Raw genomic sequence first — 13,115 nt, 5'->3', positions numbered from 1 at the left:
CAATGCATCTGTACATTATCCCTAGCAGAAGCATCAATATTAACATCAATAAATGAGGGAGTTTTGTGCGTTTTTTTTTTCATGCATTAAGGTTTTCTTGTGGATTTCAAATGAAGGCAAACGATCCGGTTTTTCACTACAGAAAATAAAAAAAGTTAAAACAGGTCATGAAAAATCCAGTCACGTGTTTCGTGAGCTCTGAAAAGTGCGCTCCCTGACCGCCCGATCGAAAGATGTGAAAATGCCTACGTGATCGGACGCCTTCTAGAGGGCCTCAGTGACTCCAGCATGCAATCTGTTTATCCTAAACAAGAGCTTCAAGCCTTGCAGTGTTCACATTGAAGTCCCTCGACGCAGATACCTTTGACTCCGGCAACAAGTCATGTGACAGGTGAAATCTGATTAGAAACTCCAAGGTAAATAGATGCTCCTTGCAGCAGTGCAAGTGGCAGAAACACTATAAAATGAAGAGACTGTTGGGAATAATGTAATGCATATTCATGGACACAGCTACATTATATTAAAACATGCAACGTTTAATAGAGCTTAGGTCCACCACTGCTTTCTATAGTGTATTTTATTCATACATCTTCTATTGAATTGTGTATTATATATTGCTTGAACCATTGTGAACCTCAGTAAAGTGTTAGACACTAAGTGTATTACATTTTTGGTGTAATATTAATTGCACATCACTTGCACCACATATCAATATGTTGTCCCTCTGTATAAATCCCTGTATGAAATCCTACCTGCCTCTTATAGCAACCTATAAATATTTCTCATCTTTTTTGGGCGGGGTCATGCGTTGGGGAAGGGAACACGAGTAGAGTATATAACCTCTAAAACACACCTATTCGTCTTCATCACGTGAATCCAGGAGTCATGTTTTGTGGAGGAAGTGCTGCTCTTTTCATTGCACTAATCCAGTAGGGGTCTATTGATTTATTCTGAGCGCTTACACAGGATGCTGGAAACAGGGCATCCTTCTTGTGACGTCATCAGCTGCATCCTCATCTCGCGCTTTCTCTGTATATCTCTCACTGACATCCAGTCTCTCCAGAATTCTTCTTCATCAGCTGTGTTCGGGAAATAATACCAAATATTATTATTCTTCACGTGCATTGATCAGGTAAGCATTTTATTCAGCCAATTTAAAAAGATGGCTGCCCAGGAAGTGCAGCCGAGTGAGACCATAGCGAAGCTGAAATCCGAGTCGGAGACGCTGAAGACGAAGCTCGAGGAGGAGAGGGCCAAGCTGCATGATGTGGAGTGTGAGTATCAGATATAAACTAGACTTCATAACATCCCACAGATCCACTAGTTTATGTAGGGATGTTTTTCCTCTTTTGTTTTCTATAATAATATGTGCAAATAAAAATCATATTTCCACAGTGGGTTATTTATAGCGCCTGTTTACAGTACACTGAGCACCATCTACATGTAATAACGCGCCTAGGACTGTTCATAATGGCAGGAGGTAATATGTAATGTATTGCAATAAGATATATACAGTAATACTGGTCCTACTGGTTACTGTAAGTTCTATCTATAGTGTGGTACTGCATTAATAAACATTATAAATAATCAAGTACACGATCTGATTATAAAGAAATTATCATTAAGTTAACCATATATAAGATCTTTAGGCCTTTATTTTTATTTTTTTTTTATTATTACACATTTCAACAAGCTTGTAGGTTTCTTATGTTAAATATTTCTGCTTGAAAGGAGATCAATTATGACAATAAAAGATTGAAACAAGTACAAATGGCTTAAAACAGGTTTATTAATTCCTATTTTTGGTTTATTATAACAATATAAAAGGAAGTACATACATACGACCATATTCGAAATATTGCTAATACACCATCTTGCACGATCTAAAATAAAAATAAAAATAAAATCCAGAAAAAAGGATACTACATCTAATATAATAAATAATATATATATATATATATATATATATATATATATATATATATATATATATATATATATATATATATATATATATATATATATAAATCATTAGACCTTTTTTTCTGGATTTAATTTTTATTTTATTACACATTTTGAGCTTAAACAATTCAAATGTTATTGGTTCTGCATGTTGCAAAAATTATCTGACAATAAAAGCTTGAAATATGTACAAATGGTTTGAAACAGGTTTAATGATCTTATTTTTGGTTTATTTTAATTTTATATATGGAAATAAATACATTGGACCATATTCAATATATTGTTAAGATGTTAGCGCAAGCTAGACGTAATAATGTATCTAGGACTGTACATAAGGAGGTATTACATAATACAGCTTTTCGCACAGTGCAGCTAAATCTGTATTACTAGTGCTACTAGTTCAATTCTATAGTGTGGTTGTTACTGCAGTTTGGGGTGGTATAATAAATGAGGGATCTGTTAAGATTTCTGATTTTCTGATTTTAAAGTGAAACGTTTTTGAAGCTATGTGTTGATCTTGGATGACATTCTACATTAGATAGATAGATAGATAGATAGATAGATAGATAGATAGATAGATAGATAGATAGATAGATAGATAGATAGATAGATAGATAGATAGATAGATTGATTGATAGATTGATTTATTGATTCATTGATTCAATGATTAATTGATTGATTTCTTATGTATTGCCTATGCTTGAAATGAGCAAAATGATAGCAATAAAAGCTTAAAATAATACAAAATAACCTGGTGTATTATAATATGATAATGCAAAATACACATATTTTGTAATATATATATATATATATATATATATATATATATATATATATATATATATATATATATATATATATATATATATATATATATATACAGTGCTGTACAAAAGGATCAGTATTTATTTATTTATTCATTTATTTTTTTTGAGTGAGACATAAAACTCTTTAAGGACCAGGTTTTAAAGATCACTTCTATTAAGTGCAGAGTAAATTATAGTCTATAACACACCTGCTTTCTTACCCAGTGCACCAGGTGGCAGAGAAGGTGGAGTCTCTCGGCCAATTTGTTATGAAGACCAAAAGAACTCTGAAAGGACATGGCAATAAAGTGCTTTGCATGGACTGGTGTAAAGACAAGAGGAGAATTGTGAGCTCATCCCAGGTACAAAAAAAAAGATTTGCCTAATGGTATAATTTAATGGCCTCTACACCCTATGTAGTGCACTATAGGGTCCCACAGGAAGCCATTTAGGATTCTTGCTCCACAGGAAGTGTCATTATCAGCAGGTTAATAGCTGCAGCCTGACTTGAGAGCTGTCCATGATTCTTCATTCATTTTTGCAAACAAATGGCCTGTCATTGTGTATTCATGAAATGTCTGTTTCAAAAATCTATGCATTATTCACTCTTTCTGTCTTCTAGGATGGAAAGGTGATTGTGTGGGATGCGTTTACAACCAACAAGGTATATGAGTTACAAGTGTTTACATTTTTTCAATACTAGAGACAGACTGCTATTAAAAATATGTATGAAAATCATTCAAATCTTAAGTGTAAGAATAATCTTTAATCTGCAGCAAGCAAGATTCCCTGCTTATACACTATATGAACACAAATATTGGGACACCTGACTTCTTCATATGTGCCTTGTGTGTTACCACAAACTGTTACCACAATGTATTTGTATAGGATGTTCTAACATGACAATGTCCCTGTGCACAAAGCCAGCTCCATGCAGATGTGCTTTGCATGGCTTGGAGTGGAAGATCTCCTGCTATAGAGGACTGACCTCAACCTACTGATAACCTTTATGATGTATTAGAACGCTGACTGCACCCAGGCCTTCTTAACGCACCTACATCAGCAGCCTGACTTTACTAACACCCTTATGGCAGAATGAGAACAAATCTCCACAAGCACACTCCAAAAATCTAGTGGATTATTTTACGAGAAAAAAAATAGGTTGCTATAACAGCAAATAAATGTGGAATAGGATTTTTAAAAAGCAAACATTGATCTTACACTCGGGTGTCCACAAACTTTTGTCTACAAAGTGTAATTTAGGAAATGTAATTCTATGGAAAAATGATCTTTTAGCAGTTTCCTAATATAACATGATTTTGGACAGTTTTTTTGTTCGGCCACAGATGTTTAAGATAAAATAACTGATCTGTATTTTTTCACAGGAGCATGCAGTGACCATGCCATGCACATGGGTGATGGCCTGTGCATACGCCCCTTCTGGATGTGCAGTAGCGTGTGGGTAAGGACCTGGGCTTCTTCGTGGCATTTTGCAAAAAAAAAAAAAAATTCTTGCTTTTTAATAAAAAATGCTTTTTGTCATTTAATACATTACGTGTTTGAGTTCCAGCAGTAAACTGCAAATGTAAAAATAGTAACTGAGATCCCTTTCTGTTTAACTGAGCTTTTTGTGTTTTGCAGTGGTCTTGACAACAAGTGTTCTGTGTACCCACTATCCCTGGATAAAAATGAGAACCTGGCAGCGAAGAAGAAATCCGTGGCAATGCACACCAATTATTTGTCAGCATGCAGCTTCACCAACTCAGACATGCAGGTCCACCTTTTTCCTAATTGATTTTCTTTTTCTTTGTCTTATAATTTGCCACTAAATGTAATGGGTAGTGGGAGCTCAGTGATTAAGGCATTGGACTTCTAATTGAAATGTGGTGAGTTCAAATTCCAGCACCAGTCAGCTGCCATTGCTGCGACCTTGGGCAAGACCTTCAACTAGTGATAAAAATATCTTTTTTTTTTTAGTCATTTAATTCTTTTTGTTTCTGGGATCAGAAATAATATAAAATGTTAAATTTTTATTAATAAGCAGATCCCCCAACACATCTACAAATACAAACTTTGACTATAATTCCAATAATGTAAATATGACAATGAGCTAAGGACAAATTATGATACACAGAATGAGTAGCTCACCTCTCATATCTTCTGGTCTGTGTCATAAGCTATTTTGTCATGTCTTTTTCTTCTTCTTCTTCTTCTGCTTCTTCTTCTTCTTCTTCTTCTTCTTTCGGCTTCTCGCATTAGGTGTCGCCACAGCGGATCAACCGTCTCTATATCCCCCTCTACCCTACATCTGCCTCTTTCAAACCAACTATCTGCATGTCTTCCTCTTTTCCTCCTTCCTGGTGGCTCCATTCTCAGCATTCTCCTACCAATATACCCCATGTCCCTTCTCTGCACATGTCCAAACCATCTCAATCCCACCTCTCTCACTTTGTCTCCAAAATGTCCTACATGCTCTGTCCCACTAATAAACTCATTTCTAATCCTGTCCATCGTCGTCACTCCCAACGAAAACCTCAACATCTTCAGCTCTGCTACCTCCAGCTCCAAATCCTGTCTTTTACTTAATGCCACTGTCTCTAAACCATAAAACATCGCAGGTCTCACCACAATCCTATAAACTTTCCCTTTCACTCTTGCAGATACTCTTCTATCACAAATCACTCCACTCTTCTCCACCCACTCCACCCTGTCAACATGTCCATCACCACTGCAAACAGGAAAGGGTTCAGAGCCGATCCTTGATGCAGTCCCACCTCCACCTTAAATCAGTCTGTCGTTCCTACTGGACACTTCACTGCTGTCACACTGTCCTTATACATGTAGTTATTTTGTCACATGACTGTCATAAATATTGTTACAATATTGCATTGTGTAGCGTTTATGGGAGTCACGTGATAAAAAGAAGGAACGACTTGGACCTGAGAAATCGTGAGATGAACCACTCAATTCTGTTTCCTTGCATAATGCAACTGCATATGGGAGTTACGTGATAAAAGAACAAACGAATCGGACTTGAAGAGTCGAGAGACAAACTGCTTAATTCTGTTTCCTGTACATAACCTACCGAGATTTTGCGATGCTTTGCTCATGCGTGACCAGAGGAAAATGAACAAATCAATCTTTAAGACGACTCTTGCTTCTGAGTCACTTTAAAGACTGTTTCAAAAACGACCTATCACTACCTTCAACTGCTCAGTTGTATTAATGAAATATTTGTAAGTTGCTCTGGAAAAAGGTGTCTGTCAAATGCTTTAAATGTAATGGAAATGAAAATGGCATCAAATCAGCATCATTAACATGCCGAATATATTATATACAATATATCATCTCTTAGAACATGCCACTGTCTGCTTTGACAGGGATCCTTTATTATAGAGCTATTATACAGTTTTTCCATGTAACTAATCACCATGGCTCTTGATTTTAGATCCTGACATCGAGCGGTGATGGAACATGTGCGATATGGGATGTGGAAAGTGGGCAGCTGCTCCAGAGTTTCCATGGACATGCAGCTGATGTGCTTTGCCTGGACCTCGCTCCCTCTGAGACCGGCAACACTTTTGTGTCTGGGGTTAGTTTTCCAAAATACATCAGAATCATGTTAGCACTCCAACTGTTCTCCGTCTCTCTGTCTCTGTCATTCTCTCTTTCACTCTGCGTCTCTGTCTATCAGAAGTACTGTTGTGACCTTACATTTCTTTTATTTTTTTTACCAATATCTCAGGGTTGTGATAAAAAGGCAAATGTTTGGGATATGCGCTCAGGACAGTGTGTCCAGTCCTTCGAGACCCACGAGTCAGATATAAACAGTGTGCGGTGGGTTTACCTTCTCGCACAGCAATTCAGTATTCATTAAGATAAACAGACAATTAAGATTTTGTATTTTATGTTTTAAAGAAAGTGCACACTGCTGATAATATTTTTTATTTTTTTTGCTATAGATACTATCCGAGTGGGGACGCGTTTGCCTCCGGCTCAGATGATGCTACTGTGAGTTTGCTCCTTTATTTCTTATATAGATCAAATCAGTCCCAAAATATACTGCATGATCATATTTATATGGTAAGGAGAATGGTAAGAAAGGCTAAGAAGATCAGAAAAATAGAACAGTGTGATATGTGAATACACACATAAATTGCTGACTCTCCTGAACTTAACCAAGCCTTTTTCGGCCATAAAGGTCACTGGCATGCATGGTGTAAAACCGAAACTCACATTATATTGATCGTTGATGTTTTGTGGCCTAAAAGCTGGCTGCCTCAGCCTGAGGTTGAAATCTGGTTGTAGACAGACCTACATAGTGATGCCAGATTTTAATTAAATCAACATAAAAAACTTGTGAGAACACAAATTCAATATTTTGCACTGGTCATCTGACTTTAAACCTTATAGTAAAAAAAAAATTTGTGTTCTGTGTTAAAGACAATTGTCCTCACACACATGCATCACAAGCCTAAAATGTTGGACAAAAGTGCATGGAGATATGGTCCAGCATCCTTTAAAAGGCATCTCAGTTCTTGTGAGGCATTAAAGGAAGAAAGAGATAAGATAAGATAAGATAAGATAAGATAAGATAAGATAAGATAAGATATAACTTTATTTGTCCGACAATGGGGAAATTTCTCTGTTACAGCAGCAAAGAAAAAGAAATGTGCAAATATGTATACAGTGGGTACGGAAAGTATTCAGACCCCCTTAAATTTTTCACTCTTTTTATTTTGCAGCCATTTGCTAAAATCATTTAAGTTCATTTCTTTTCCTCATTAATGTACACATAGCACCCCATACTGACAGAAAAACACAGAATTGTTGACACTGTTGCAGATTTATTAAAAAAGAAAAACTGAAATATCACATGGTCCTAAGTATTCAGACCCTTTGCTCAGTATTTAGTAGAAGCCCCCTTTTGATCTAATACAGCCAGAAGTCTTTTTGGGAAAGATGCAACAAGTCTTTCACACCTGGATTTGGGGATCCTCTGCCATTCCTCCTTGCAGATCCTCTCCAGTTCTGTCAGGTTGGACGGTAAACGTTGGTGGACAGCTATTTTTAGGTCTCTCCAGAGATGCTCAATTGGGTTTAAGTCAGGGCTCTGGCTGGGCCATTTAAGAACAGTCACGGAGTTGTTGTGAAGCCACTCCTTCGTTATTTTAGCTATGTGCTTAGGGTCATTGTCTTGTTGGAAGGTAAACCTTCAGCCCAGTCTGAGGTCCAAAGCACTCTGGAGAAGGTTTTCGTCCAGGATATCCCTGTCCTTGGCCGCATTCATCTTTCCCTTGATTGCAACCAGTCGTCCTGTCCCTGAAGCTGAAAAACACCCACACAGCATGATGCTGCCACCACCATGCTTCACTGTTGAGACTGTATTGGACAAGGGATGAGCAGTGCCTGGTTTTCTCCACACATACCGCTTAGAATTAAGGCCAAAAAGTTCTATCTTGGTCTCATCAGACCAGAGAATCTTATTTCTCACCATCTTGGAGAACTCCATGCGGGTTTTCATGTGTCCTGCACTGAGGAGAGGCTTCCGTCGGGCCACTCTGCTATAAAGCCCCACTGGTGAAGGGCTGCAGTGATGGTTGACTTTCTAAAACTTTCTCCCATCTCCCGACTGCATCTCTGGAGCTCAGCCACAGTGATCTTTGGGTTCTTCTTTACCTCTCTCACCAAGGCTCTTCTCCCCCGATAGCTCAGTTTGGCCGGACGGCCAGCTCTAGGAAGGGTTCTGGTCGTCCCAAACGTCTTCCATTTAAGGATTACGGAGGCCACTGTGCTCTTAGGAACCTTTAGTGCTGCAGAAATTTTTTTGGAACCTTGGCCAGATCTGTGCCTTGCCACAATTCTGTCTCTGAGCTCTTCAGGCAGTTCCTTTGACCTTAATGATTCTCATTTGCTCTGACATGCATTGTGATCTGTAAGGTCTTATATAAACAGGTGTGTGGCTTTCCTAATCAAGTCCAATCAGTATAATCAAAAATTTCTGGACTCAAATGAAGGTGTAGAACCATCTCAAGGATGATCAGAAGAAATGGAGAGCACCTGAGTTAAATATATGAGTGTCACAGCAAAGGGTCTGAATACTTAGGACCATGTGATATTTCAGTTTTTCTTTTTTCATAAATCTGCAAAAAGGTCAACAATTCTGTGTTTTTCTGTCAGTATGGGGAGCTGTGTGTACATTCATGAGGAAAAGAAATGAACTTAAATGATTTTAGCAAATGGCTGCAATATAACAAAAAGTGAAAAATTTAAGGGGGTCTGAATACTTTCCGTACCCACTGTATATACAGTATATAAACAACACAATGTATAAATACAAAAGAAGAAAAAAGAGACCACAAGTAAGTAGTTACACTATCAAACATATTGCACATAAGTAATATTGCACAGTTTAAAATTTTTTGCAATAACAGAACCTTATTGCTGTTATTATCCCCAGAAAATGGTTAAACATTTTAAGTATATAAATTGCTCTTGAATGTAACAAACAAATGTAAACAATTAATGTAAATATTTATTAACATTAACCAATAATTTTGATCAATAAGGAAAGAATAGTTTTGCAGCTGTATCGGTCTGATCAGTCTAACGATTTGTTTCCTTAGTGCCGTCTGTATGACTTGAGGGCTGATAGAGAGGTGGCAATTTATTCCAAGGAAAGCATCATATTCGGAGCTTCCAGTGTAGACTTCTCTCTCAGTGGTAAGTGCTTTGAATCCATGGCAAAGAAACATGTTCACAAGAGTTTACTCATATCAAATCTGTTTTTGATTCCCTAAGTGAATAATAGCGGTCGAGGCACTGATAGTAATCCAGCAAATCCATACCAATAGTTTTTCCGCCTATTGGTCCGCTGTCATTATGTGAGCAGCCTCTAGAGGCGAATCACTGACACCACATGCTGTTTGTTTTAACATGCGGGATTGCAAGCTGAACGGAGAGCACATTATATTTATTATTTATAATGATACAATTATATTTATTAATGAATATATTCCTATTTATTTCTTTTAGCACATTTTTATGATTCAGTACTGTTTTTTTGTTTTTTATGTTTGTAATAAAATTCAGTAATATTTGACATGGAGTGTTATATTTGGTTTTTTTTTTCGTTACCGGCAGGTACAATCCAACCAAGCTATCGGTAAAAGTAAAATCCACTTATAGGTTGACCTCTAGTTATCAACACAGCCTAATTATTTGTTAAATTTACCTGCATATGCACAAGTATTTAAATGTTTTAATTTCAATAGCAATGACTATTAAATATTACAAAAATGATAGTAATAATGTTCTTTAAATATGCTATTTATCTTTGGAAAACTAATGATAATTTGTCTGTACAGTGCATAACAAAATAATAAACTTTCCAACATTAGAAGGCATAATAAATACATTCATTCATTCATTTTCTCCCGCTTATCCGTAATTCGGGTCGCAGGGGCAGCAGTCTAAGCAGGCCCCCGCCTTCGACTGCTGCCCAATCCTCACAGCACCGTCCCTTAGGGTCCCTCCTGCAGGTGGTGAGCCCACGGGAAGGCGGCCCCACATCACGGACCTTGATATTTCCCTTGTAAGGGACCCCCGGAGCATAGAGGGTTAAGGGCCTTGCTCAAGGGCCCAAGAGTGGCAGCTTGGCGATACCGGGGCTTGAACCCCAGACCTTCCGATCGGCAACCCAGCGCCTTAACCGCTGGAGCCACCACTCCCCCTATAATAAATACATATAAAATCATAATAAAAAATCTTTGTATTACAGACCGACCCGGCCCCTCAAATAAAAATTATGTGGCCCTAATAAAAAAAATAAAAAATATTAAAAAAGGATTTCGGATGCCTGACTTAAAGATTAAACACACATATCAGCTTTGATAATGAATAAGTATGATATGGAAATATTTTTATATTCTTGACATCAAAAAAAAAAAAAAAAAAAGAATGGCGTCAAATGAAAAGTTTGATTATTAAAGTCATGATTATTTTAAATAGGTACCAGAAAAGTGTAGAAAACAAAATTATTGGATTTTTGTTTTCTGCGTCTTGCAGGCAGACTACTATTTGGTGGCTACAACGACTACACCATCAACGTGTGGGACGTTCTAAAGGGGACCCGTGTATCTATTTTATTCGGACATGAGAACAGAGTCAGCACTCTCCGAGTCTCTCCTGACGGGACGGCGTTCTGCTCGGGGTCCTGGGACCACACTTTACGGGTGAACAAGCAATTAATACATGCATAACTGTTGTTTTTGTAATTTGTTTTATTATTATTTAAAATTGAACTGAAAGTGAATAATCTTGTGCATCTTTATAAAGTGGAGTAGTCAAAGAAAAATACCCTTTTTTTGCAATGTAGAACATAGTTGAGTTATTACCACGTTTCAAGAATTCAACATATTCTCATTGCAGTTGTTTAGAAAGTTAGTTTTTGATTAAAGTTTAAAGAACACTGTCACGATCTTGCTTGCTCAGGGAAGAGGAAATGAAAGGCTGGTGACAGGTTTCATCAAAACTTTCACTTCCACGTTCACTTATATATATATATATATATATATATATATATATATATATATATATATATATATATATATATATATATATATATATATATATTTTATTTTATATACTTTTGCTCTCTCTCTCTTTCTCCCTTTCTCCCATTGCTCTTATTTTCCTTCCTCTTCTAATCCACTCCTTCGCTCACTGCAAATGAAAGCACTAATTAATAAACTAACTCCATTCACAAACCATCATTCAACCACGCCACCACCCTACAAACATTCACACTGCATTGCTACAACATAAGTAACCTTTCTTGCAAAATTCTGTTTGATTTTTCATATAATAACATGTGAACCACATCACACATCAACCAATTAACAATTTTGGTTTGTCTTTGCAGGTCTGGGCTTGAACAGCAGCTTGCGTTGGCTGCTTGGTTCTCTCTGGCATTGACCGACAGAAACATTCAGTTAAACAATTATTAACTTCAAGTGTTGGATTTATAAGAAATGCACAGAATAGTAGAACAGGGTTGAAGACAGATTGTAGTCTAGACAGACAAGAGCACAATGTTATTTAGTTTCTTTTGGGTTTGTTTAATTGTTTTTTTTTTTTTTTTTTTTTTTTTTTATAAATATAGGACCAAAATTCGTCCAGAAACACTAGCTGAGTCGGAAATCACATACTATAGGCTATTTATCAAAAGTCAATTCTTCTTGCTAATACATAAAGTGCATGCCGTTGAGGGGATTTCATTTCACACTACTTCTCTGTGTTTATATGGTACCTGGTAACGACAAATTATCATTATATAAATAGGATTGATTGTAAGACATTTGTTTTAGATTTACAATTGAAAGGGTTAGTGACCTGGTTTTGTAATGAACGTAAATAGACTGATGGATCGATCATATTAAAAAAGGGCAACGTAATACAAGAAAGTATTAGTTTTTAGCTTTACCTACACACTTCATATCTATCAACTCAATACTTATAACACGTAACTCTTACTAGCCATTTTGTAATGTCTAGGCAAAAAATATTAATGATATACACTATAGGTCATTAAGCATATCTTAATTGCAAATGTATCTCTGTCTTGTGATAATGTCTTTCGAACACAGATGGTGAGACGAACTTCACTTACCGCTGTGCAGCTCTTTGTAGGAGGCTTGTGTGCTCATTTACAATTTTAAATTCTAGTCTAAAATAGCAAAGCAGCCAGTTGGAAGGGCAGAGTTTTTTTTTTTTTTTTTTTTCAGTGCAGATCGTTCATCTAATATGCAAACAATCCCTACTCAGTTATCATGTGCTCTTTGACATACTGTATATCGGTCTGAAGTAATAATTGCACTATAGGAACAGTTACTAACTGTAGCGAAATGTATATATAATATTTGTCCACAATAATAATAGTGTCATCATGAAAGAGAAATAAATGGGTTTTACATATCGAGAAAGGTTATGTGTCTTGGCCTTTTTTGAATCCATTGTGTGATTTGTAATATCTCATGTCACATGAAGGAACATACTGTATATGATGAACAGTATGTGGATGTTTTACTTGTCTGAGTTTTCTTGACAACAACATGCTTAAGGTCTTGGACTTCTATATATGAAGGACAACATTTATATGATCATATTTTAAGGCATTTTAAGGCTGAATTACCTTTCGGTCCAATCGGAATTAAGGCCATTTTGGGGTAAATTGTGTTTCTATGCAACAAACTATGTAATTTAACAGTGTTAAGATTTACTTAGAACAAACAAATATATAAATGTACAGACGTCTTTTCACACATTTGCCATCCAGACGGTTCTTTT

General features: G+C 36.5%; 1 protein-coding gene across 1 annotated transcript; it reads left to right on the top strand.

Moving 5' to 3' along the window:
- Positions 1-952: 952 nt before the first annotated feature.
- gnb5a (guanine nucleotide binding protein (G protein), beta 5a) lies at positions 953-12,751 on the top strand. Its single transcript, XM_083545792.1, has 11 exons — positions 953-1,274; positions 2,994-3,130; positions 3,391-3,432; positions 4,154-4,230; positions 4,410-4,542; positions 6,217-6,360; positions 6,514-6,605; positions 6,731-6,779; positions 9,395-9,491; positions 10,836-11,002; positions 11,692-12,751. Exons 1-11 carry the CDS (start codon positions 1,163-1,165, stop codon positions 11,701-11,703), a joined length of 1,062 nt encoding a protein of 353 aa, XP_083401918.1. The 5' UTR covers positions 953-1,162; the 3' UTR covers positions 11,704-12,751.
- The last annotated feature ends 364 nt before the right edge of the window (positions 12,752-13,115 follow it).

Source organism: Silurus aristotelis (genome assembly GCF_946808225.1).
Source record: "Silurus aristotelis genome assembly, chromosome: 7".
In the NCBI taxonomy this organism is placed as follows: domain Eukaryota; kingdom Metazoa; phylum Chordata; class Actinopteri; order Siluriformes; family Siluridae; genus Silurus; species Silurus aristotelis.
Note: the sequence above shows the minus strand (reverse complement) of the source record. Positions and strands in the feature narration are given on the sequence as shown.